Here is a 27656-nt window from a genome sequence, read left to right as displayed (position 1 = left end):
CTGCAGGTATACAGGTGGTTCCCAGAATATCTAAAATTAGGATGGGAGGCAGATCTTTTAGTTATCAGGCTCCTCTCCTGTGGAACCAGCTCCCAGCCTTAGTCCGTGAGGCAGATACTTTGTCTACTTTTAAGACTAGGCTTAAAACATTTTTATTTGATAGGGCCTATGGTTAAAATCTGATGTTAGCCTAAATCTGGACAAGTGGGGGAGTAGAGGGAGGTGGAGTGTACAGTCGGTAAAGACGGCTCTCCCTTGCCCTGCCTCCAACATGCCTCCATCTAAATAGGATAGATTATCCAGAGTTATCTCTGTAGTTGTGCTGCTATAGGCTTAGACTGCTGGAGGATACACTGACCACTTTCCACACTCTACTGCTTTCTTCTACAGTCTGCTCTTTAACTGTATTATTTCCTGCTATTTCAGCTGTTAACTTTATTTTCTCTCTAAGTGTTTTTCTCCCCATAAGAAGCTACAACGATGTTCTGCTGAGCTGTGGTGGCCTCATGGAGGGGGCCATCGACTAGCACACTGCTGCTAACCACTTAAACATTCTCTCTCTCCTGATAATAACATTTTGCTTTCTTTGACATTGGATGTGCTACTACTAGTTTACCCGTTTAATTATAGATTCACTAGGATAAATACAATAAAGTTTATCTTTCACCAAATAGAACATTTACTAAGACATCACAATATAACTATAGATACATTATTGTGTGTGTGTGTGTGTGTGTGTGTGTGTGTGTGTGTGTGTGTGTGTGCGTGTGTGTGTGTGTGTGTGTGTGTGTGTGTGTGTGTGTGTGTGTCTACTCTGTCTTCTCCATCCCCAGTGAGTCGTGGAGGATGGCTGCTTATACTGAGCCAGGATTCTCTGGAGGTTTCTTCCTGTTAAAAGGGAGTTTTCCTCTCCACTGTCGCTGCATGCTTGCTTAGTATGAGGATTGCTGTACTTGATGCAATTTGCTGGGTTCCTTATATAGGAAACATTATTTCTGATTGGCCTAATGAACTGTGAATTGGAATGTTTATTATGTGAAGTGCCTTGAGACGACTCTTGTCGTGATTTAGCGCTATATAAATAAACTTGAATAGAATTGAATTCAGTCCTAGCACAGCCATGGTCACTGACTTTAGCATGCGAAGACGTCTTAACATTGGGGTTTGACGGCACAACTTGCAGCTTTGCATTCTTAATAATTTTTTGGGTATCCATAGTTGTACTTCGAGTGGTAGGAGAATAAAGTTACTTAACAAATTTTGCGGCCTTTCGGAGCTCCTGAAAAAACACGACTGTTCAAGACGCCATCTTGGTGCCTCCCCCCGTGATTTTTATCTTGAGAGGTGCTATAGAAAAGATCTTTTCTTCTTCCTTCTTCTTCAGTCACCTGACCCTGTGCTGAAGTGATCAGCAACAAACTACCGTGTTCTGTCTTCCTCATATCACACTGCAACCCAAACAAAAGCCTTTAACAAACCTGGAAGCCTACAGCTGTTTTATTTCAGGTTAGTAAGTCAACATTTAGGATTATGCAGATATAATTTACCCAGCAATCAGGGTCAGTGAGCCTCTAGTCCAGCAGGTGGCGCTAGTGCACCTTTACGCTGGTCACGGACCACCGGAAGCAGCAGAAACCGGAAGCTGCTAGCAGAGCTAGCTTGTTGTTGTTGTTGTGGTGTGTGAGGAGAAGATTTGAGGCTCTGCAGTAAAAATGTCTTCACTTCAGTCTCTGGGAGAGTTGATCAGCTAAAGCGACTAACTGCTGCTGCTGCAGAAATCTTCTCACCAGGCTGTGGAAACTTTCTTCTCCTCCTCAACAACTTGGTGGAGTTCTTTCCAGAAGCAGAGAAGCTATTCTGCGGTCTTCGTGACAATCGGAGCTCCAGAAGCAGGTGATGGGTGAGAAAAGCTTTTCTCTAGACTTCCTGCCCTCTGGATCTGCTGCTGTTCCTTTGGCCTCTCTGAGAAACGCGCTCGTTTTGCTGCTTTCATCAGATTGAAGAGGTTCCCTCTATCAGACTCGCTCATCTGAGTTGGTCATGATGCAGGATCGCTGCTCGCTCTCTCATCCATCCTGCTCACACTCTCCGACGGAAAAGGCCCGAATCTGAATGTGACTGGAGGAAAAAGCGGTTAGCTCTACTCCGTGAACTCTGGTGAGCAAAGGTCCTCTTTTCCAGACTGGATGTGTCCTCAGCTGATCAGAACCAAAGCGTTGGATCTTTAATCTCCTGCGTTGTTCTGAAGCAGCATCTTAATCAGCTCTCCTGCTTTGTTTCTATTGCAGCTGTTAGCTAAACACGGCTAAAGAAAACCTGCTACCACTTCAGGATCATCCATCAGCTGGGACTGCTTCATCAGCATGGACACAGGTACTGGTGTGTGTGTGTGCGTGTGCGTGTGCGTGTGTGTGTGTGTGTGTGTGTGTGTGTGTGTGTGTTCTGGACAGCATGGACACAGGTACTGGTGTGTGTGTGTGTGTGTGTGTGTGTGTGTGTGTGTGTGTGTGTGTGTGTGTGTGTGTGTTCTGGACAGCATGGACACAGGTACTGGTGTGTGTGTGTGTGTGTGTGTGTGCGTGCGTGTGTGTGCGCGCGCGTGCGTGCGTGCGTCTGTGTGGTGGGGCGTGTGTGTGTGTGTGTGTGTGTGTGTGTGTGTGTGTGTGTGTGTGTGTGTGTGTGCTCTGTCCACTCGAGCCCCAGTGACTCGTGGAGGATTGCTGTAAGGACTGACACTAGTCAGTGACACGATGCAACCTGCTGGGTTCCTTATATAGGAACCTTTACTGATTGGCTAACCGAACAACACCTAACCAACGTCACACCCGATCTCATAATGTACCAAATAGGAAACTTTCACCAGTAAAATGGTCTGTTTGGTCACTATTCACGTGTGTGGTGCTGGATGGAGGAAGAATAAATGCAAACTGTTCTATTTTCCTCATCCACGACTCAGAATCAAGGTGCACCGAGCCTAATTTAGAACACGTCGCCTGTTTCCATCTGAAAAACTGCAGAGGAATGATTCAGGAACGAGCAGCTTGGAAAGTGAAAGTCGAACTCTTGGCTCGAGCCGATGAGCAGCGTGTGTTGTGGAGCTGACTCGGGCGGGGGTCTTCCTGTTATTATTTAAATAGAGCCCAAGACCGCACAGCCTCGGCAACGTGAAAGCATTGCGGTTTAGGGCCTGAAAGTGGAGGTTCGCGGGCCAATTGCGGACCACAGGCCACCTATTGAGGCACACTGCTCTAAAGTTTAGAACCAATCGTCACGAGCAGGTCAGCTAATGCTATCGCTAGCAGCTAGCATGTTCAGAATGAAGTTGATCCTGAAACTAAGGGGAAGAAAAATCCCCAAATATTATTAGCATGTCCTGTAGCTTCCTAACGAGCCCACACACTTGTTCTGAGCATCTATTTAGACGTGCACTTTCAAGAAAAGTGAGTGACCTTAATACCACCTAAATACTTATTTACATATAAGTGAAAGTTATACAATTAATATTAATATACACATCAGCTGGGATACAGAAACCAGAAAACACCAGTGTTATCGATCCTTTTCTAGTAAGACTCTGGCATTTTAGATGGGCCATTTTGGGGTTTTACTTAATCTTTTTAGCAGCAGAACACAGTCTGGTTGGACAGCTGTGGCAGATGTGTGGCTCCATGTTCACGTTTGGAACGATTTACCGTCAGCAATAAAACTTAGAAAGAATCTAGAACGTTTAGATCCAGGTGAAAACATGACTGAACCAAAGACATTTGTTTATATTAGTGTGTGTGTGTGTGTGTGTGTGTGTGTGTGTTTATGGTTTGCGAGACCTATTTGCCAGGTTACACACCAGCATTCTGAAAACAATAGTTTTATGAGACCATTTTTGATGGTCTCGTAATTCGTGACTTTTAACTTGTTGTAATCTTTGAAAATGTAATGAATTACATTACATGTTATTTAATGAGCCGTAAGGCGTAGGATTCCATAGGAAATATGAAATTCACCTTACGGATCTGTGAGATTATTTAAACCAGAAGATTGGATCTTTTTATTGCAGGGATTAGGTAACCGCTTCTTATTCACTCAGAGACAACAGAAGAGAGAGAGTCAAGTTTAAAAGTTAAGAATTTTATTACTAACAAATTAAACTAGACTGACTTTAAGCACTACATGTACAGTGTAACTAAGATGGATAAGACGGTTAATGGATGACATGTGATGTTGATCAGAACCAGCAAATCCGAAGAAGCGATTAGTTCTGATGGGAACTGAAGGTGATGTCTTCTCATTAAGCTTTGGTTAGGAGGTCCATAAACACATGAGACACCATTTGCCGGTCTACCTACCCTTCAGGAAGTCCCCTTTAGATCAGGAATATTGAAGTCCAGCTTGACCTTCTCTGGAACCGAGCCGGTAGGAAAAGCAGCGGTTGCCGACCAGTCCAGTCAGTGAGTTACTTCCGGGTCGCGACAATTTTGTTGGCGTCTGGTGAGACCCAAGCCTTGGGGCTTGATGGTTCTGCTTTTATTCTGAAAGGAACTGTTGCAGCAGTTGGAATAGCAACAAATTTTTCAGCTTGTCGTTGGTTCTTTTTGGTTGAAGATTATAGTTCAGGATTGGCCACTCTGTCACTTTCTCTGGAACGCTTTGAACTGGCGTTAGAGATGACGTGGCGTAGTTTTATACTTCGGATGTTATGGTTTACTGTCGAATGAAAAATTACCAAACACCATCAGAACCACACCTCCATCAGATCTGTCAGATTCTGATTGGATCAGTGAAAGTAATGTGTCATGTCTTTTTAACGCTACGTGAAATGAGTCCTGTTGGAACATTTAAAGTCATAGAACCTTTATATTCTATAGGATTGTAATGAAGTAAATAATATGTTGATTTCACAGATTGTCACATCTTATTTATTGACTAACACTTTGATAGATTTATTAAGATAGAGTTGTTTGATTAATTAAAAGAAAAGAGTTCATTCTTCTGTTGAGCTGAAAATAAGCAGGTTAGAAGGAATGCATGAGACCTTGAGACCATATCTCATGCAGACTAGTCCTGTGCAGAGGAGGGAAAAAAACAGTCATTTCATTCTGTTACAAAAAATATAAAAAGTAAACGTTGTTAATATATTATTACAATCTTTGTAACAACCATTATCATTTTATTTAGTTATTTTAGCAACTTAACCTTCCTTTTTGTATTTTATAGGCAGTTTAAAAATTGGTTTTGTAAACCATATCATGTGTTGTGTAAATTTTCAGAGCCCCCTGCTGGTAGAAGACTGCATAGCAACAACCGATACAACTTAGCACCTCAGCAGCAGGACTTATCTTGGCCTCAAACTTTGACTTCTCAATAAAAAAAATAAATTGCCATAGTTTCATCATCTAAGGACAGTCTCGAAAATTTGTGTGGTTGTTTCTCATCCACTCCTAAACAACAATCAATAGTCAGATGATGATGTAATTAAGGCTCCGCCCCCTCACAACAGAAAAGGTCATGTTTTACTCTGAAAGGTCCCAATTGTACCCTTTTGATCTAACCAATATGAAATCACTGCCAAATAGCAGTTGACATGTTGGGCTCACTTAGCATCCAGTACTGGCAGGTGTTGAAAGAGGGCGGGGCTGTGGCAGAATAGCGAATTCAGGAGTAACGCCGTAGCAATACATTTGCCTCTCCTTTCCTTGTTTCTCAACTTAGCTGCAGGAAATTTTGCATGAGTGTCACTAATCTGACCTCAAACATATATGTATGCAAACATCTGGTGGGCGTGGCCTATTTTAAAATAGCGCCCGAGGACCATTAAAGCAGTAAGCTCCATGCCATGCTTTTACTGAAGATTATGATAGTTGGTACACTTATGTAGTGTCTCAGAACCTACAAAAAAGTCTATGGAGCCACTTTCCAAATCCGACAGGAAGTCGGCCATTTTAGTTAGATGACTCCATTTCTTCTTTTCTTTTTTGCACATGCCTAATTAGAGCTAACTTATTGTAAAGTTTTCGACCTACAGACTTCAAAAAGACATATTTCACTCTTAAGCCACTGGGGATCAAAAGTTGTAAAATAAACTCTCAAAAGTATAACTTTGTAGGCGTGGCTAAGCCTAAAATATTGACCCATTGCCATGTCGGTGGGTGTGTCCTATTTTTTAAAAATAGCAGGACCGTAGGACGATTAAAACTGTCAGCCTCATGCCATGCTTTTACTGAGGATTATGAAATTTGGTACACTTATGTAGTGTCTGGCAGGTTTCAAAAGAGGTTGGGGCTTTAGGGGTATGGTGAATTTAGGCATCACACCATGGAATTATGTTTGCCTCTAACTTCCTCAATTCACATCTCATCTCTATGAAATGTAATGTGATTTATACGAATCCAACCCCAAACAGATAATTATACAAATCTTCTATAGGCATGGCCTATTTTTAATATAGTGCTCCCTAGGACCATCACAACAGTCAGCTTAGTGTGTGTCATCACAAATCTCAAGACAATGACAGTGTCATATCCTGCCATCACCAAAGCCACTACCCCTGACAACAGGAAGTATATTGTTTTTCTCTAAAAGGTCCACCTTTGACCCTTTGTATAGAATCATCAATCAATCAGTCAAGAGACACTGCCCAATTACAGAAGACATGCTGGTGTAATGCAGCATTCAATACTGAGATATTTCAAGAGAGGATGGGGTTGTGGTGGCACGGCAAAATCTGATGGCAAGCCGTGGCCTTACGTTTGACTGTAATTTCATCATACACACAGATTTTCACCAAAATAAACACAATAGATGTTACAGCCTCTCAAAGAAATGTTTGCAAAGTGTTGGTAACTGTAGCCTTAATTTTGCCACAGGGCCCCTTCCATACATCTCTTTAATAACTTCTACAAATAAGGTCATAATATGTCAGTATGACTTTCTTGTTTAGTCCTTGTAGCTGTGTTGAGCGGCTTGCTCACTCAGCTTTTGGGTCCAATGGGACGGAATAAACCTCTTCAGACCCCAAGGGTTGTCTGGAATTTCAAACCATGGAAACGACTTGCTTACGTTACGTTAAACAACTCATCAGCCTCCAGCAGACGTAGACTTCTATGCCAGGGTATCCTACTGACCAGCCGAGCCGGATTCAAAAGGACCCACGACCGTTGAAGAAGATTCAGCTAGCTGGATCTCCCAGGAGCCCTCATTCTCACCACTGGTATCGTAGGCTCTACACACTGGCGTTGGATGGGTTAGGATTAATTTGATAACTAAACATCACTGAATTCAACCCGATTATTCTTGTAGTTCCAGACTTCACATCTTTCCTAAGACACTTAGACTCTTAATAACATCCAAGATCATTTTTCATTAGTTTGGTTATAGTCTCAGTTTATATTACCTTAAATAGTCATTTACCGTTTTTTACAGTTGTACAAAGGACAAAGGTAACTACTCAAAGTGAATCTGTGGTTGTAAAAATCAAGAAGCAGTAAATTCATTTAAAACTGACTTAATGGAACAAAATTGGGAGGAGATTTGTGTAGAAGATATAAATATGGCTTATGGAAAATTTTTAAATATTGTTACTTCTCTTTATGAAAAAAACTGCCCATTGCTTTATAAGGTGGATATGAATAAATATGCTAAAAAGCCGTGGATAACTACGGGGATTCAGAAGGCTTGCAGAAAAAAAAGCTGTATAAAGACTTTTAAAGGAAAGAACAGAGGAAGCAGAACAGAATTACAAGATATACAAGAATAAATCAATAAGTATTATGAGATCTAGTAAAAGAAATTATTATAGCAAATTATTGGAAAGAAATAAATCTAACATTAAAAATATGTGGCGCATATTAAATGATGTAATTAAAAAAGGGTAGTGGCACCAATAGTCTTCCAAATATTTTTCTAACAAAAGACAATCAAGACATTTATCAGTCTAAAGAAATAGCAAATGAATTCAATAAGTATTTTACCGAAATTGGGCCAAATTTAGCAAAGGATATATCAAATACTAAATTAGATGCTGATGCTGTGAGTAAAATAACAAATTTAGATAAAACCATATTTATTCAAGGCACAAATGAAAATGAAGTTATAACAGTTGTTAAAAAATTTAAAAGTAAAAAGTCAGCAGATTTACATGGATTTGATATGTCTGTTGTAAAAGAAATCATTGAGATTATAGCCAAACCACTTACACATATTTGTAACCAGTCTCTCCAATCAGGAAGATTTCCTGAAAGGATGAAGGTTGCAAAACTCATTCCTGTCTATAAGGCCGGAGACAAACATGACTTTTCTAATTATAGACCAATTTCTATTTTATCTCAGTTCTCCAAAATACTAGAAACAATAATTCATAAAAGATTGTATGACTTTATTGAGCATCATGATATGCTGTCTGAACAGCAATATGGTTTTAGACGTGATCGGACAACTTCTCTGGCAATTGTTGATCTAGTGGAGAAAATATCTGATGCAATTGACGACAAACAATATGCTGTTGGGGTGTTCTTAGACCTGACCAAAGCTTTTGATACTGTTAATCATAGCTTATTAATAAAAAAAATTGTGTAGATATGGCATCAGGGGTGTGGCTTATGACTGGATTAAGAGTTATTTAGAGAACAGACTCCACTGTGTCCACATTAACAACACTGATTCACAGCTACTGACAGTGACCTCCGGTATCCCACAGGGGTCAGTGTTGGGTCCCTTGTTGTTTATTCTTTATATTAATTACATATGTTTAGTTTCTAAAACATTGCATTTCGTACTATTTGCAGATGATACTATTTTATTTTTTATTTTTATTTTTTATTTATTTATTTATTTATCTCAAACCATCGAAAACATGAAATTGCATATGCACTCCCCCATATTCCTGGTGCATACAAAAAAATTTTTTTTTTAAAATGAGGAATACGATAAACATATGCTGTTGAATGAAACAATACAAAACATACAATAACATAAAACCATTTGAGAGGGAACTGGAAGAAGCAAAAGCTTATCTAGTCCAGCCCCAATTCAGTTAATAAATCACATTTGCTCACATTAACAAATTTGAAAGAAAAAAAAACTTTTCTTTTTGCAGGTCGTTCTATCTTCACCTTGCTAGTTGCTAAATAAAGAGACAGTTACAAAACAATTGTTCACATGAATCTACAGAAAAAGAAAACAAAACCAATAAACAACAAAAACAAAATATTCCATTTGAAGCCAATTACCATTTTTATCACTTGCTATTTATGTATGAGTCAATTATAAGTTGTTTATACAACATTTTAAATGATCTAATGTTTTTACATAATTTTAAAGTCACATCAAGTTTGTTCCACAGTTTGATACCACATACAGATACACACATACTTTTCATAGTTGTTCGGTATAATGGAAAAATGAAGTTTTTAACGCCTCTCAATTCATAACCCTCTTCATGAGTTTTAAACATCCTTTGCAAATTACACGGCAGTACGCCCATCATGGCCCTATACGGTACAAGGACAGTTTTAAATTGAATTAAGTCAAAACATTTGAGTAATCTGGAATTATAGAATAATGGAGTTGTATGATCTCTATATCCAGAATTTATAATTATCCTTACCACTCTTTTTTGGAGAACACAAATCTTTAATAAATTAGATTTATAAGTATTGCCCCATACTTCGACACAATATGATAAGTATGGTAGAATCATATTACAATAAAGTGTGTGTAGTGCTTTCTGTGGTAGAGAATATCTTGTTTTATTTATTATCCCAATGCTTCTGGCTAATTTAGAACATACATATTGTATGTATGGCTTCCAACAGAGCTTATGATCAATCAATATCCCCAAAAACTTAATTTCATACACTCTTTCAATGGCTATTTCATTAACAGTCAATTAGATTTCTTTACTACTTCTTTTATTTCCAAATAACATAAACTTTGTTTTGCTGACATTTAACGACAGTTTGTTTTTATCAAACCAATTCTTAAGCTCACTCAATTCATTCTGGACCTTTAGTATAAGTTGCTGTATATCTTCTGCTGAACACAAAATATTTGTATCATCAGCAAACATAATAAATTTAAATAATTTTGAAGTTGTGTAAATATCATTTATATATAACAGAAATAACTTTGGGCCAAGTACCGACCCTTGCGGAACTCCACAGTGAACTTCGAGACAGCTAGACTTGTGATAGCCCAACTGGACATACTGAGCTCTGTTACTCAAATAACTTTTTAGCCAATTGAGAGCTGTCTCCCTTATACCATACTTCTCCATTTTTGATAAAAGTATTTTGTGATCGACTGTATCAAAGGCTTTCTTCAAATCAATAAAAATTCCCAGAACATATTTTTTCTGATCAAGCGATGTGGATATGTCTTCAACCAATTCTATTAGAGCTTGTGCAGTAGATCTACCTGATCTGAAACCATACTGACTGTCTAATAAAATGCCATTTTTTTCTACAAATTTTTCCAGCTTATCATTGTAAATTTTTTCCAATATCTTTGAAAACTGAGGTAACAAGGAGACCGGTCTGTAGTTTGTAAATTGATGCCTATTGCCAGACTTGTAAAGAGGAACCACCTTAGCCACCTTCATTTTATTTGGGAATATTCCTGTTTTAAATGATAAATTACATATATACGTGAGTGGTTTGACAATACAATCAATAGTTTGTTTAACTAAAAACATATCTATGTCATCTCCATCTAATGAAAATTTTGTTTTACATGCTCTGACAATTTTAAGAATATCCTTTTGAGTCACTTCTTCAAGTAATAATGAATCCGCCACACTGTCTCCGTCACCATAACCATTGGATTCAGAGTCCACATCACTATTTATTTTGTCAGCCAACTTTGGACCAACCCCAACAAAAAATTCATTGAAGTGTTCTACTGTCAACTGTCTATCATAAATATCTCTGTTATTACTGACAAAATAATCTGGATGGTTTAGACCGTCACAACGCTTCTTGATTATTGTATTTAACACGTTCCATATTCCTTTGATGTTACTTTTATTCCTTTCAATCAAATTACTATAATAATTCCTTTTACACATCCTCATTATATTAATTAATTTATTTTTATATGTTTTATATTTTTGCTCCGCTTCTTTAGTTCTGTGTGATATAAATAGCTTAGCTCCTTTGGGCAGACCCAAATGCATAGTGAGGGTCTGCTGGGAACGCCTGGCAGAAGAACCTGTCAAGACGGTCTTCAACTCCCACCTCCGGCAGAGCTTTGACCATGTCCCGAGAGCAGTGGGGGACATTGAGTCCGAGTAGGCCTTGTTCCACTCTGCGATTGTCGAGGCGGCTGTTGCTAGCTGTGGTCGTAAGGTGGCCGGTGCCAGTCGTGGTGGCAACCCCCGTACCCGCTGGTGGACACCAGAGGTTCGGGGAGCCATCAGGCTGAAGAAGGAGGCCTACAGGGCGTGGCTGGTCTGTGGGTCTCCGGAGGCAGCAGACAGGTACCGGATAGCCAAGCGGGGTGCAGCAGTGGCAGTTGCCGAGGCAAAATCTCGGGCGTGGGAGGAGTTTGGTGAGGCCATGGAGAAAGACTATCGATCGGCTCCAAAGAGGTTCTGGCAAACTGTCCGGCGCCTCAGGAAAGGAAGGCAGCAACTCGCTCACACTGTTTACAGTGGGGATGGGGAGCTGCTGACGTCAACTGAGGCTATAGTCGGACGGTGGAAGGAATACTTTGAGGAGCTCCTCAATCCCACCAATGTGCATTCTGAGGAAGAACCAGAGCTGGGAGGCCTGGGGATGGACTGTCCGATCTCGGGGGCAGAAGTTGCTGAGGTAGTCAAACAACTACACAGCGGCGGAGCCCCGGGGGCGGATGAGGTTCGTCCTGGGTATCTCAAGGCTATGGATGTTGTAGGGCTGTCATGGTTGACACGTCTCTACAACATTGCGTTGTCATCGGGGGCAGTTCCTAGGGAGTGGCAGACCGGGGTGGTGGTCCCCATCTTTAAGAAGGGTGACCTGAGGGTGTGTTCCAACTATAGGGGGATCACACTCCTCAGCCTCCCTGGAAAGGTCTACGCCAAGGTACTGGAGAGGAGGGTCCGATCGATAGTTGAATCTCAGATAGAGGAGGAGCAATGTGGTTTTCGTCCTGGCCGTGGAACTGTGGACCAGCTCTATACCCTTGCAAGGGTGATGGAGGGGGCATGGGAGTTTGCCCAACCAATCCACATGTGTTTTGTGAATTTGGAGAAGGCTTATGACCGTGTCCCCAGGGGCACCCTGTGGGGGACGCTCCAGGAGTATGGGGTGGGTGGCTTTCTGTTAAGGGCCATTCAGTCCCTTTACCAGAGGAGCGTGAGTTAGGTCCGCATAGCCGGTAGTAAGTCGGACCTGTTCCCAGTGAGGGTTGGACTCCGCCAGGGCTGCCCTTTGTCACCGGTTCTGTTCATCACTTTTATGGACAGAATTTCTAGACGCAGCCGTGGTGTGGAGTGTGTCGAGTTTGGTGGCAGGAGAATCTCGTCTCTGCTTTTTGCGGATGATGTGGTCCTCCTAGCTTCATCCAGCTCTGACCTTCAGCTCTTGCTGGGTAGGTTCGCGGCCGAATGTGAAGCGGCTGGGATGAGGATCAGCACCTCCAAATCTGAGACCATGGTTCTCGACCGGAAAAGGGTGGCTTGCCACCTCCGGGTCGGGGGAGAGGTCCTACCTCAAGTGGAGGAGTTTAAGTATCTCGGGGTCTTGTTCACGAGTGAGGGTAGGAGGGATCGGGAGATCGACAGGCGGATTGGTTCGGCGTCTGCAGTGATGCGGACGCTGAGCCGATCTGCCGTGGGGTTAGGGTTAGGGTTAGCTGAAAGCCAGGCTCTCGATTTACCGGTCGATCTACGTCCCAATCCTCACCTATGGTCATGAGCTTTGGGTAATGACCGAAAGAACGAGATCGCGGATACAAGCGGCCGAAATGAGTTTCCTCCGTAGGGTGGCCGGGCTCAGCCTTAGAGATAGGGTGAGGAGCTCGGACATTCGGGAGGGACTCGGAGTAGAACCGCTGCTCCTCCGGATTGAAAGGAGCCAGTTGAGGTGGTTTGGGCATCTGGTCAGGATGCCTTCTGGACGCCTCCCCGGGGAGGTGTTTCGGGCATGTCCTGCCGGCAGGAGGCCCCCGGGTCGACCCAGGACACGTTGGAGAGGTTACATCTCCAATCTGGTCCGGGAACGCCTTGGGGTCCTGCCGGAGGAGCTGGTGGACAAGGCCGGGGAGAGGACGGCCTGGAGCTCCCTAATTGGGATGCTGCCCCCGCGACCCGGACCCGGATAAGCGGAGGAAGACGAAGATAAATAGCTTATATAATGTGTTCTTTTTTTTACAAGCATTTTGGATCCCCTTTGTCATCCACGGCTTCTCTGAATATCGATTTCTACAACTATGTCTTATCATCGGACAATGCTTATCATATATACTTTTGTAAATATCCAGAAATAAGTTATACGCAATATTCACATCATGTTCACTATATATATTACTCCAGTTAACACTACGTAGTTCCGTTTTAAAATTTTGTAAATCTTCTTCCTTTCTTCTCCTTTTATACATTAAAGTTTTAGCTGGTTTTACTTTCTTTGGATGGCAGTCGTGGATAGCAAATACAGGGAGATGATCTGTTAGGTCTGTTATCAATAGTCCACTATGTATAATACTTTCTACATTATTAGTAAATATATTATCAATAAGAGTGGCACTATCAGCAGTTATTCTACTTGGTTTCTCAATGAGGGGAACCACGCTCATACTGTACATTAACTCAAGAAATTCATCAGTTTTCTTATGTGCTGTAGCTTTCAGTAGATCTATATTAAAGTCTCCACACACATATGTTATCTTACTTTTGTTTAACATTAAAATACTTTCCATTGTAACAATAAATGTGTCAATGTCACTTCCTGGTTTCCTGTATACACAATGAATCACTATGTTTTTTGTTTGCTTAATACTCACTTCAATGGATATACATTCCATAACTTCATCAATAACCATAGACAAGTTTTCAGTAAATTTATATGAAAGGGATTGATCAATGAAAAACGCCACCCCTCCACCCTTTCCATTCCTATTGATACCATGGAAATTGTAACCTTGCAAGAAAAAATCCTCACCGTGCTCTGAATCTATCCATGTTTCTGATATTGCAATGATGTTAAACTGCCTCACAAAATTATCAATATAATCTTTAATATTCTGAAAATGAGCATAAAGACTTCTGCTATTAAAATGAATGATAGATAAGCCTTGCTCATATTTAATAGTTGCATTAAACTGTTGGTCAGTAAAATAACCACTTAATGAATGTGTGCTACTATGGAAATTTTGTTCTGGATCAATGTCCTGTTCAAAATCACCCATGAAGAAAAATAATTTACATATAGAAAAAAATTTAAGTAAATAAAACAACAACACCCACAAACTAAGTAAAAAACTAAATTAAAGAATGACCAACATAACTGTAACCATATCACTTAATATTTTCCAGTTGCTTGATATCTCTGATCCAGAACCCACGACTATTTTCCGGAGCACCTTTCTGTTTGATGAACACCTTACAATTCATAGTCCAGGTAGACTCTACGTATCCCTGCTTTTTCATTTGTCTCGCTCTACGAGCAATGTCTGCATTTTTCTTCGTCAGATTTTCATTCAAGTACACATTTGTTCCCTTTAATTTCCTCCCCTGTTTGAGCAGATCCACTTTGTGCTTCCTACTATTAAAGCGTATCATAATAGCTGGTATCACAGATTTATCCTGATTTTTCTTGAAAGGTAATGAATGGCATGCCTCAATGTTTATTTTATCAATTGAAATGTCTTTACTTTTCAGAAATGACACAACCTGCTCTTCAGCTGTATCATCTTGGTCAGCCCCATTGTCATTATCTATTCCCTTTACCGCTTGGAGGTAGCTTTTAGGCCTAATTTTAAGACCTGTAATAATTATATCATTCATTCTTGAATGATACTATACTACTGTTATAAGTTTTGGGAAAGATTTAATAACATTAATGGACAAGGTTGAGAAAGAATTAAATGTATTAAAGTGTTGGTTTAACTTAAATAAATTAACTTTAAATTTAAATAAAACAAAATTTATCATATTTACTAATAGAGCAATTTCAATGGATACACATCTCAAAATAAATAATACAGAAATTGAAAGAGTGAATGAAATAAAATTCACATTGTATTTGTGTTTCCTACAGATGTTCAACAGCTGGTGCTGGTTAAAGAAGAAGCTCCTGATGAGGACCAGCAGGACCCAGAACACCTCCACATAAAGGAGGAACAGGAGGAACTCTGGACCAGTCTGGAGGGAGAGCCGCTCCATCTGAAGGAGGAGACTGATGTTGCCAGGTTTCCATTCTCTGTAGTTACTGTAAAGAGTGAGGATGATGAAGAGAAACCTCTGATCTCACAGCTTCATCATCAGAAACTAGAAGACAGAGATGTTCCAACCAGCAGCTCAGCTGACCAGATGACAGCAGAAACTGGTGGAGGAGCAGAGAGTAGCAGGAACGCTGATCTGAACCTTCATGAACAGACATCTGACTCTTCAGAGACTGAAGTTAGTGGAGATGATGAAGAAGATGATGATGTGAATGTAGATTTTGAGCAGTCAGACTCTGGGTCTGAAACTGGAGACGAAGACAGTGACTGCACTAAGAACAGGTCTTCCGAGTCAGATATTAGGACTGTCATCAAATCCTTTAACTGTCCTGAGTGTGGTAAACATGCGAGAGTGACAGGTCATTCACCAAAAATGTCTTCGAGTTGTTTGGTTAAAAAGAAAAGTGTCAGAGTGAAGAAACATGTAGACTCATGCAGGAAATTCCAGAAAGAGCCAAAATCATTTAGTTGTGATGACTGTGGAAAACAATTTAGTGTAAATTCAAATTTAAACAGTCACATCAGGGTCCACACAGGACAGAAGCCTTTTGCCTGTGAGCTCTGTGGTCAGAGCTTTAGACAAAAGTCAAATTTAAACAGTCACATGAGAGTCCACACAAGACAGAAGCCCTTTGCCTGTGAGCTCTGTGGTCAAAGATTTAGCCAAAAGTCAAATTTAAACAGTCACATGAGAGTTCACACAGGACAGAAGCCTTTTGCCTGTGAGCTTTGTGGTCAAGGATTTAGCCAAAAGTCAAATTTAAACAGTCACATGAGATTTCACACAAGACAGAAGCCTTTTGCCTGCGAGCTCTGTGGTCAAAGATTTGACCGTAAGAACACTTTAAACATTCACATGAGAGTTCACACAGGACAGAAGCCTTTCGCCTGTGAGCTCTGTGAACAAAGATTTAGCCAAAAGTCAAATTTAAACAGTCACATGATGGTCCACACAGGACAGAAGCCTTTCGTCTGTGAGCTCTGTGGAAAAAGATATAGCCGTAAAGAAACTTTAAAAATACACATGAGAGTCCACACAGGACAGAAACCTTTTGCCTGTGAGCTCTGTGATCAAAGATTTAGACAAAAGATTTCTTTAAGCAATCACATGAGAGTTCACACAGGACAGAAGCCTTTTGCCTGTGAGCTCTGTGGTCAAGGATTTAGCAAAAAGATTACTTTAAGCAATCACATGAGAGTTCACACAGGACAGAAGCCTTTTGCCTGTGGGCGTTGTGGTCAAAGATTTGACCATAAGACAACTTTAAACAGTCACTTAATAGTCCACACAGGACAGAAGCCTTTTGCCTGTGAGCACTGTGGTCAAAGCTTTGGCCGAAAGACAACTTTAAACAATCACATGAGAGTCCACACAGGACAGAAGCCTTTTGCCTGTGAGCACTGTGGTCAAAGATTTGGCCGAAAGGCAACTTTAGACAATCACATGAGAATCCACACAGGAGAGAAACCTTTTGCCTGTGAGCTCTGCGATCAAAGATTTGGCCGTAAGGCAACTTTAAATGATCACATGAGAGTTCACACAGGACAGAAGCCTTTTGCCTGTGAGCTCTGTGGTCAAAGATTTAGCCATAAGGTAACTTTAAACAGACACATAATAGCCCACACACGACAGAAGTCTTTTGCCTGTGAGCGATGTGGACAAAAATTTAGCCATAAGACATATTTAGATAATCACATGAAGGTCCACACAGGACACAATGAAAAGGAGCCACAAAGGTGTGGTTCACTGAAAAAACAATATTTATTGATTATTTCTGGTAATAATTGGTCACAGTTTTTCATGCAGGGTGACAATGGCAATAACCTCCTACACGTATCTCCTGTATTAGCTTCTGATAAACATGTCGAGAATAGAGAGTGAAACTCTAGGATTTGAAATTCCCCAGAGATCTACATCACGCTGAGTTAGCATTCACAGACTCACCAATCTTGACTAAAAACTTTCCTTGTAGTTTGTACATCCTAGATACAAATCTTGCACCCCTGGTTGTTGTCCTTTACCCTACTACCCACCTAAATCTGTAAATTAATCTCACAGAGAAGTGTAATTTCTCACAGTCAGCGTATAAACGATCAGCTGTTACTCTGTGTGCCGTTTGCTCCCACCGAACTGGGCTAAAGGGCTTTGGTTCACTCTGCTCCTTCTGCATGGAGCTGGCTGCAGGAAAACTGGAAATTAACCAAGGTTATCTCCTTGACTATGCTGAGGGTCTGCCCTCATCAGAAATTACTGTGCAGTGATTTTCTCCAAAAGACTGTGTTAAATTGCTCTGAAAGAGCATATTCCAACTTCAGCGCCAAGAGACACTTCATTTCCCATGATGCTTTGCATACGGAAGCAATGTGATGACGTCATCGCCAAGGCGGAGAACGGGTTCTGTACATGGACAGTTTCCCCGCCAGCTGGAGATTATAAATTTCAGCGAAAAACGAAACTTATTGTTCTTTTGTCCAGTTTACCTGGCGGTGAAGGACACGCTCGTTGCACGCTCCAATCCACGTGAGCACGCGGGAGGCCTGGCGGCTTAAGTGGATCAAACACCGAACCGCTGAAAAGCAGGGTTTGGAAACCCAGCAGATCTGCTCTCTTTTGCTCAACTCCAGCTGATGTGCGAGGACACAGAACCTGGCTGGGAAACAGCGGAGCTCCATCAGACCGACGGGAAGACACTCGTTGCCCACCGGACAGCGTGCGAGGCCTGGCTGTCGGAGTGGACGAAGCCGAACTGCGGATAAAACAATGGAGGACCATCAGATCTGCAGCGTGAGGAACAAGTGGACGCCTTTGGTTCACTAACGCATGAGTTTGATTTTATTTTATTCATCTTCCTATCTCTCTTCTCCTCTCGTCTCTTCTAGACCACAATAAGCAATTACACCATGCTATTGCTTCAAAATACCCACGGTTTTCCTCTTTCCCGTACCAAACTCCGCCGTCGGGTTATTTGGTAAAGAATAAACTGTTTATTGATCATCGTTAATATCTTTGGTCGTCAGCTGTGGCCAGGCTGGTCGACTCTGTTTGGATTAAATAATTTACGAGTGATCTTTGATGTTTGTTAACTTTTGAAGTGTTTAAGTTCAGTTTAACTGTAATTGTAAGTCACTAAGAGCAAGCTAATTCTTTTGTCTGCATCTGAGAGAGAAAAAGTCACAGCTCACACATCTCAAGCTCACACACGCACACTCTCTGTGAGGACAAGGACCCATTCATACACCCTCCATCTCACACACACACACACACACACACACTCATACACGTTTTTAGCGTTTGTGGGGACTCACCACTAAAACAAATCCATCACTTGGGGACATCCTCCATTTTACACACACATTTCGCGGAAAAGTTGCATCATTTTAACAACCACGCCCCTCCACCGCGCCTCCGCACGGCCCAGAATTTCCGCAACGCGCACCTCGGAAAATTTCTAACCACGCGGACGGACGGACGGACGCGGAAAAACATGGCGGACCGGCAAGAACTAGTGTGGCAGAGGTTCGTAAATACAGACATTTGTATGCTTCAGCTCTCAGAGATCACCGTGGTCAACATGTTGTTAATAATTCTTGGAGAGAAATAGCTCGCACTGTCGGAAAACACGAGGACGCTGTTAAAAATGCTGAAATGCCGTGTTGAAAACAGTAATTTCTACTTCTACTATGGTGTAGTGTTGGATGTTTGCCGTAGAGCTCCATGCTGCCCCGTTCAGTTTGGGAGAATATTGGCTCACCGCAGAGACGAGCCGCACGAACCATAAACACTGCGAGTTGTGAAGCGCGTTCCATCCGCGAGCCGCATCACCGCGCGGAAAGTGAATGCGTCAAGCATAAACCAAGCTTTAGCTAATACAACAGGCTTAATGGGAGAGACACGGTTGCAGTGTTCTGTGGTGGGGGCAGCTGATGAAGATGAATACTCCAGTTCATGCAGGGACTACGGCAATAGGCAGGTTCCGTGGTCAGGCATGCAGAGGTCACCACTGGCCACTAGGGTGTGCTGCAATCAAGCCTAGAGGGAAAACGGTGTATTCAGGGACGTGCCTGAAGTCACGTACATGTGACTATCCCTCACTGTACATACTGCTGCCTCTCATTTGGATTGCTGCTGCTCAGCCATCACACTGCTGTCTATCCATGCTACTGCTCGACTTGTATCTGTAAGTCCTCACCTGCTTGTTAAGCTAATGTAATGGTCACATTGTCAGTATGCATGCTATGTTTGCATGCTTTTATCGCATTGCTTAGCTTCGGTCTTCAGCCCATGCTGCTGCTTCCCGCTGCCATTAGCTTCTGCTCACTCAGCTTTGTATGTCGCCGCAGGGCTCCTTCATCCTTGTCAATAAAGCCATTTGACATCGAGGAGTGTATTCCTTCATGAAGGAGCCATGGTGGTCGTCAGATGCTCCGTTCCAGCCTGTACGTTCGCCACCGACGACGTGTCAGAGGCTCTCGCCGTGGCGCTGCTGGCAAACCATGGCCTGGCCCATCAGAGCTGGACCGAACCCGCTGCGCCCGTTCGGGCCCCGGGCCTGCCTGGCCCTGCGCTGGATCGACCGAGAGTGGATATCGGCATGTCCATCGAGGAATGGAACGTTTTTACATGCCGCTGGAACCTCTTCCGTGCTGGCTCAGGCATAGGTGATGCCCAGGCCCCCTTCCAGCTGTTTCAGTGTGCCCGTCCGGAACTTGGGGACAGTTTGCTAAAGGCTAACCCGGATGCTGCAACTGGACCGGTTGAGACTCTGCTGGCTGGCATGCGCTCTCTGACGGTGATACCGGTTGCCACATGCGTTCTGAGGACTGAACTGCTTCAACTACGCCAGGATCATGACGAGCCCTTTCGTGCATTTGCCGCCAGGGTGCGTGGCAAGGCAGAAACCTGCGCCTACAACGCTGTGTGCGGATGTGGGCACTAAGTTGACTATTCTGATCATATTATTCGTGATGTACTGATTAATGGGATTAATGACTCTGATATACGAAGGGACATGTTGAGGACTCATGATGTTCTGTGTAAGTCTGTGAATAATATTATAGCACTGGTGGAGAACAGAGAAATGGCTCGCAACGCCCTCCCCTCCTCCAGCCTGTCAGCCAAGTCCTCGTTCAGGCGCAGACAAGCTATGCCACCATCAGGGCCTGCTTCCTCTCCGGCCCCACCAGACAGGTCTGCTAGGGCTATATGCCCTGATTGTAAAGTGTCTTTCTGTGTTTTTTCTGAGGGATCTCGGGGTTGGAACACCAAGCCTCATTGAATGTGTGCCGACTGCTTCCGGGCCCGGAAGAGACGGGCACGGCACCAGCCACACATGGACGGACAACAGGCTGCTGTAGGCTATGGGCGAATGGAATGCGACTGATAATGAGGAGTCGGTGCATATGGCGTCCATTTGCAGTGACGAACTGGAGTCTGCTGCCATTGCATGGCCACTCTTTGCACATGTAACCAGGTCACCTTAGTTCCCGGAAGTAATTCTGGTTGTACGTGTCATGCCGCTGACACAGGAGAGGCCAGGTGTGTAATTAGAGGGCTGCTATAATTAGGGCAGCTGGGGTCTAGCCGCAAAAGCCGAATGCCTCGCTTTGGGTGCAGACGTGGGTGCAGCTAAGTGGTGAGTGACCTGGCTTTGCTTTATTTTAGTTAAATAAAGGTTATATTCTTAATGGGTTTCTCTTTATGAAGTGTGAGCAGGACTGAGGGGTGAACAACCGGGAATTTACATTGGCAAGCGGTCGGCCGATGAGGTATGGGTTTAGAACATTCATAGCATTTTTGTGCTTCGTTAGAATACGATTAACAATGTGTGTTTGTTCACAGATCTTAGCCTGCTACTGTTTTCCCAGTTCTTCTTATTAAACCTTTTCCGGTTTTATTTTATCATTAGTCGTCTTCTCTAGAGGGGGAAGGAAGGAACACTTTTATGAGACTGGTGGTTAACATTGAGGACAGTGCTGTCTCTGGGAGGGTAGTAGTTTCTTTTAGAGTATCCACTGTAGGGGTTTGTCGGGGGTTTTACTCACTTCTGGGTGGCGTGTGTATGAGCTTTAGTTAAAGGGAGCACTGGGTGTTTTTCTTTATATTATTGTCTTTTGTGTCGGTTCCCTACAGCGGCCTTGTGCTTTTAAATAGTGGTTGGATGGCGTTGTGTGTGTAGTCCCAGGGCCAGCATTGTCGTCGCTCCTCCCTCCTCTCGTGTTTAGAGTTTTTAGTGTTTAGAGTTTTAGTCTATTTCTTTTATCCCGACCTGGGTTGTTTTTAGTAAATCTTCTGTGCTGTGTCTTAAAAATAAAATTGTTAAACTTGTGAATAATCCTCTGCTGTTTTCATCAAGGGTTATTATTACCTACGGTTTTAGGATCTAAGCATCCAATCCTCTAGGCCACACACAGGAGACGGCCGCGGACGCATGCCTCTCCCACCTCCTGCACCTCATTGAAGACGGGGGCAGCATTGACCCAAAGGACCCGGCGCTGGCCGACCTGTCTAAGGTCTGTGAGTCAGTGTATGCGCAAGATGGGGTCCTGCTGTACTGTGACCGTGTCGTTGTCCCCACGTCCCTTCGTCGTGCGGTACTTCAGCACCTCCACGCCGCCCATCAGGGCAAGTCGGCAATGGAACGATGGGCCTGCTCCATCGTTTACTGGCCTGGGATGTCTAACGACATCCAGTTGACCAGGGAGCGATACGCAGACTGTAACCGCAATGCCCCCTCGCAGGCGGCCACACCTCCCATGCCGGCATCACCGCCATCCACGCCATTTGAGGAGGTGTTTGCAGACTTCTTCGACTACAGGGGTCACCACTACCTGGCCGTTGGCGATCGCCTCTCCGGCTGGATGGAAGTCATGAGCTCTCCCGTGAGCACCAATCTCGGGGGCTCCATTGGGCTTATACGTCACTTAAGGGCTTTCTTCGCCACGTTTGGTGTGCCCGAGGAGTTGTCAAGTGACAGACGCCTTCTCGGCAGGGAGCACAGCGGATTTCCTCCGCTTATGGCAGGTCAAGCACCGCGTGTCCTCGGTTGGGTTCCCCCAGTCTAATGGAAGGGCGGAGGTGGCTGTCAAGATGGCGAAGCGCCTACTAGTCTCAAACACCGGCCTGACCGGGAGCCTCCACCATGACCGCTTTCTGCGTGTTATGTTGCAACTGCGTAATACGCCTGACCCCGACTGCAACCTGTCGCCCGTGCAAATCATCTTTGATCGCCCCCTCAGGGACTCGCTGTCGTTTGTTAATAGGCTGGAGAAGTTCTCCAACCCTCACATCCGTCCGCTGTGGCGCTAGGCATGGGCGGCGAAGGAAGAGGCCCTCCGGACTCGGATGGCCCATACCACTGAGTCTCTGAGAGAACACGTACGACCGCTCCGCCCTCTCGTAGTCGGGGAGGCGGTGTTCCTCCAGAACCTAGTTGGCTGTAGCCTGCGGGTATGGGACAGATCTGGGGTGGTAGTAGAGTCACTAGGACACGACCAATACTGTGTCAGGGTCGACAAGTCTGGCCGCCTCACTCTGAGCAACCGGCGCTTTCTCCGTGCCTTCACCCCGGCCACCCTTCGCACTCACCCAGAGAGCGCTGTGCCCCTGCCTGCATCCAACGACGAGACACACGACTTAGGTCCCACCAACCCGGGGTCAGCGGGACCCCTGCCAGATCAGTCGCACACACCACTCGAGCCCCAAGGCACAAACCCCGGCACTGCCCAGCCGGTACCTTGTCGCGACTTCATGTCAGCCAAGAATCCTCCAGACGTAGCCAACGGGGATGCTGCCCCAGCGGAGCAGACCCCGGAACAGTGCCCATCACCCCCCTCCTCCCAGCCAGCGGGCTCCTGTCGGGTAAGGCGGCCACCCAAGCGTTATGTACCTGAAACTGGCCAGTGGGTTAGGTCATAAGTCCACTGCGCCGGTGTGTCACATGGCTTCCTGGACTGGGGGGGATGCAGAGGTCACCACTGGCCACTAGGGTGTGCTGCGATCAGGCCTCGATCTTGCACTGAGCAGCAGGAGCCAGGTGCTTACATAGAGAGCAGCACAGGTGGAATTAATTAGCTAGATTACTGCTGCTGCAGGGAGACAGGAAAACACTGAGATCAGGCCATGATCATGACACTCTTTGACCTTGAATGAAAAATTTCATTAAAAACCTTTTATGCTTTAATCATGTAGGAAACAGCGCTCGTCTCTGCCCTCAGTCTGACGGTGCAGCGTTGGAGTTTGTGCAGCGTGTGCTCTGCTTTAAGCTTGGTTTAAACGTGACGCATGTACATTCCACGTGGAAATGAGAGGCGAGGATGGAACGGGCATCACGGCTTGCAGCGTTTATTTCTACGTTCTGTGGCTTGCCTCCACTGTGGACCAATATTCTCTTAGACTGTCGGGGTCGGCATTGGGCTCTACGGCAATGCATCATAGTAGAAGCATTATTCTCTGTTGCTTCCAACATCTTTCACTCTGTCGTCATCTTTTCCGACTGTGACAGCAATTATTAACAATATTTTGATCACGGTGATCTTTATGGGGCGAATCGTTAAGATGTCTGTACTTAAGAATGTCCGGCACTGCGAGCTCTTGCCAGTCCGTTATTTTTTTCCGCGCAGGATAGAAAATTTCCTAGGTGCGAGGTACAGAAACTTTGGGCTGTTCCGAGGCCACGTGGAGTGACGTGGTTGCTGAAATGACATAATTAGATATAATTATAATAAGAGAACCCACCCATGCACAGGGAGAACAAGCAAACTCCATGCAGAAAGACCCCAGGACGGAATTGGAACCTAGGGCCTTCTTGCTGCAAGGCAACAGTTTCACCATGCAGGTTCCCTTATTCCAGCATTTATAAAAGTTCCACTGTTGAATGTGGCAGGGTGAAGGGGCGAGGGCCCGGGCGGGGTTTGATCCCCAGACTCCTGGGTGAGGGTCATGCGTGCTTACCAGTCAGCCAAAGGGACACCCCCTTGGCCAAGTAGCCAGGGCGCATGATCAATCGGGACACTGTGACAGGATGCTGACACTGTCACATAAAGAAAGACTAAATCCGGATGGTATGATCAGAAGGTTTATTCTCACACAGGTTGTAAAAAAATGTCCTAAAAAAACAAGTCTTTGCAGCCCAGATTAAAACAGTTTGTCCCCACCAATTTGGAACTTGAATGGGTGCGTGGTGTCTTATCCTTCCTCTCCTGCAGGGGGGCTTCCACAGATTTCCCTCAGTCTCCACTGCTGATGATAGTCTCTCAAATATGGCCCGACTTCCTCTTCTGGGATAGCCTCATGTTGCATCCACTCCAACGCGTCATCAGCCGGGGGTGTGCCGCTGTCCCGCTCCTCTTCTCTCCTCGGCTCTGCCTCTGTCGCTGCGAGGAAAACACAAGGAAATACCTCAGGGGGAGCATTCACTTCTCCCCAGAATCCACAGGCACGCAGGTTACAGCAACAATATTTCACGTTCCTTTACTTAGCTGTTTGGTAGGCGCTGAATTATTTTGGTTTCACGGTTGGATCCTCCCGCGGCATCCTCTGGTTTCTCCCAGGAAACAGAAAGCACCTGTGCCGCAATGCAAGCTGGTTTCAGGAGTGCAGATCCCGCTGTTGCTCTGTTGCTGCACACCCCTCCTTCACCTGTCAGTGTCCTTATAAAAGATCCAACCCCCTCAACGGTCCAATCCCGAGCCGTACAGGTCTGTGATTATGAGCTGCGCAGCTGCTCTCTTTTGGAACTTCATTGTCCCATGCTCAAAAAACAAATAACAAACATGCAAGTAAACAAGCAAACATCTAAAAAAAAAACATGCAGTTGGTAACCACAGCAAAAACGGACTCCTGCACAATAAAGGTGCACTGCATAAAATGCCCAACTTTGACAACAGCGCTAACCACTGCACCACTGCGCAGCCTACCTTGAATGAAATATTTTATTTTAAAACTTCTTAGTTATGATTTAATTAAAATAATACTAGTTAACAATACACTAACAAGAAATAAAGTCATGAAACCATTTGAGCACCTGGTTCTCCCCCACCTCAAGTCCCCAGCAGACAGGACCCCTGCAGTTTGCCAACAGGTCGGTAGAAGATGCAGTCAACATGGCTCTACACTTCATCCTGCAGCATCTGGACTCCCTGGGTACCTACGCCAGGATCCTGGTCAAGGACTTCAGCTCTGCTCTGCGGTCAATCCCCCCATCTGACACTCCCATCACGACAGGGAGCCTAGGTCTACTTCCGGACCACGGGTCCCAGGAAGAACGAGAAAATGAATGCAAGGCTAAAAACAGTTGTTTTGTGCCATGGATTTCACATATGATGTCCGTGAATTTTAAATACACATTTTGATACCAAGAACGAGCTTATTTTCAAACGGGAGAAACGATATTTTAGGTTTTGTGTAAAAGTAAGTCCAGGAATACAAAAGCGCTTCACCAAAGTGACGTCATCGAACCAGACACGGAGAAAACTGAGGGAAAAGGGCTGTAAGTTCAGCAAACTTCCCACAGGAGGAAAGAACCACCATGAATCTGGTCATCTGGTCAGTAGCAGCTACTCTAGGGGGAGGAGATTATGTGGTGATGTCAAATATGCGGCGTACCGATTTCTGGTTTGTAGTCATGCTAATTACGAACTTTTGCAAGCTGATCAATGTTAAAGTACATGACTGGCGTGGTCGAAACACCATCATTAGTTTACATTTAAATAGCAGAACAACATATGTGTGATCCAGGGCGAAAGGCAACGCGGGTTAGAAAATAGCGTTTTTAGACCCGCTGACTTGCATTTATTTTTTCCTTCCTCCGGGGACCCATGAGCCGACCGGAAAGGGAGGAGACTTTGGCTCTCTATTGTGGACTCATGTTGCTTCCTGGGCACCACCATCTCCCAAGACCTTAAGTTGGAGCCCACCATCACCTCCATCATAAAAAGGCCCAGCAGAGGATGAACTTCCTGTGGCAGCTGAAGAAATTCAACCCATCAGTACAGTCGATGAGGCAGTTCAACACCGCAGTCATCGAGTCAATCCTCACCTCTTCCATCAGCGTGTGGTACGCTGGAGCCACCATCAGGGACAAGAAGAGGCTGCAGCGTGTTGTACGCTCTGCTGAGAAGGTCATGGACACAGTCTCTATGACTCCAGTCACCTGACCCTGTGCTGAAGCGATCAGCAACAAACTACCGTGTTCTGTCTTCCTCATATCACACTGCAACCCAAACAAAAGACTTTCACAAACTTGGAAGCCTACAACTGTTTTATTTCAGGTTAGTAAGTCAACATTTAGGATTATGCAGATATAATTTACCCAGCAATCAGGGTCAGTGAGCCTCTAGTCCAGCAGGTGGCGCTAGCGCACCTTTACGCTGGTCACGGACCACCGGAAGCAGCAGAAACCGAAAGCTGCTAGCAGAGCTAGCTTGTTGTTGTTGTGGTGTGTGAGGAGAAGATTTGAGGCTCTGCAGTAAAAATGTCTTCACTTCAGTCTCTGGGAGAGTTGATCAGCTAAAGCGACTAACTGCTGCTGCTGCAGAAATCTTCTCACCAGGCTGTGGAAACTTTCTTCTCCTCCTCAACAACTTGGTGGAGTTCTTTCCAGAAGCAGAGAAGCTATTCTGCGGTCTTCGTGACAATCGGAGCTCCAGAAGCAGGTGATGGGTGAGAAAAGCTTTTCTCTAGACTTCCTGCCCTCTGGATCTGCTGCTGTTCCTTTGGCCTCTCTGAGAAACGCGCTCGTTTTGCTGCTTTCATCAGATTGAAGAGGTTCCCTCTATCAGACTCGCTCATCTGAGTTGGTCATGATGCAGGATCGCTGCTCGCTCTCTCATCCATCCTGCTCACACTCTCCGACGGAAAAGGCCCGAATCTGAATGTGACTCTGGAGGAAAAAGCGGTTAGCTCTACTCCGTGAACTCTGGTGAGCAAAGGTCCTCTTTTCCAGACTGGATGTGTCCTCAGCTGATCAGAACCAAAGCGTTGGATCTTTAATCTCCTGCGTTGTTCTGAAGCAGCATCTTAATCAGCTCTCCTGCTTTGTTTCTATTGCAGCTGTTAGCTAAACACGGCTAAAGAAAACCTGCTACCACTTCAGGATCATCCATCAGCTGGGACTGCTTCATCAGCATGGACACAGGTACTGGTGTGTGTGTGTGTGTGTGTGTGCGTGTGTGTGTGTGTGTGTGTGTGTGTGTGTGCGTGTGTGTGTGTGTGTGTGTGTGTGTGTGTGTGTGTGTGTGTGTGTGTG

At 44.3% G+C, this 27656-nt stretch overlaps 1 protein-coding gene across 1 annotated transcript in view; it reads left to right on the top strand.

Moving 5' to 3' along the window:
• The first annotated feature begins 1624 nt into the window (after positions 1–1624).
• The window catches only part of LOC107373356 (uncharacterized), a 46057-nt gene continuing 20025 nt past the window's right edge, over positions 1625–27656 (top strand). Inside the window, exons 1-26 of the mRNA XM_070542439.1 lie at positions 1625–2157; positions 2289–2373; positions 15228–17290; positions 17491–17617; positions 17710–17811; positions 17888–17932; positions 18037–18196; positions 19678–19796; positions 19846–20337; positions 20470–20599; positions 20655–20762; positions 20829–20874; positions 21026–21044; positions 21125–21177; positions 21318–21398; positions 21542–21548; positions 21812–22290; positions 22433–22663; positions 22718–23269; positions 23626–23694; positions 24294–24340; positions 24616–24853; positions 24961–25188; positions 25465–25710; positions 25769–25954; positions 27494–27545. Of these exons, the coding sequence (XP_070398540.1) occupies positions 2364–2373; positions 15228–17290; positions 17491–17617; positions 17710–17811; positions 17888–17932; positions 18037–18196; positions 19678–19796; positions 19846–20337; positions 20470–20599; positions 20655–20762; positions 20829–20874; positions 21026–21044; positions 21125–21177; positions 21318–21398; positions 21542–21548; positions 21812–22290; positions 22433–22663; positions 22718–23269; positions 23626–23694; positions 24294–24340; positions 24616–24853; positions 24961–25188; positions 25465–25710; positions 25769–25954; positions 27494–27545 (5890 nt within the window). The 5' untranslated portion in view covers positions 1625–2157; positions 2289–2363. The remainder of the gene's footprint in view (positions 2158–2288; positions 2374–15227; positions 17291–17490; positions 17618–17709; positions 17812–17887; positions 17933–18036; positions 18197–19677; positions 19797–19845; positions 20338–20469; positions 20600–20654; positions 20763–20828; positions 20875–21025; positions 21045–21124; positions 21178–21317; positions 21399–21541; positions 21549–21811; positions 22291–22432; positions 22664–22717; positions 23270–23625; positions 23695–24293; positions 24341–24615; positions 24854–24960; positions 25189–25464; positions 25711–25768; positions 25955–27493; positions 27546–27656) is intronic.

This window comes from Nothobranchius furzeri, chromosome 2 (assembly GCF_043380555.1).
Source record: "Nothobranchius furzeri strain GRZ-AD chromosome 2, NfurGRZ-RIMD1, whole genome shotgun sequence".
NCBI lineage: Eukaryota > Metazoa > Chordata > Actinopteri > Cyprinodontiformes > Nothobranchiidae > Nothobranchius > Nothobranchius furzeri.
This window is presented reverse-complemented; position numbering and strand designations above follow the sequence as displayed.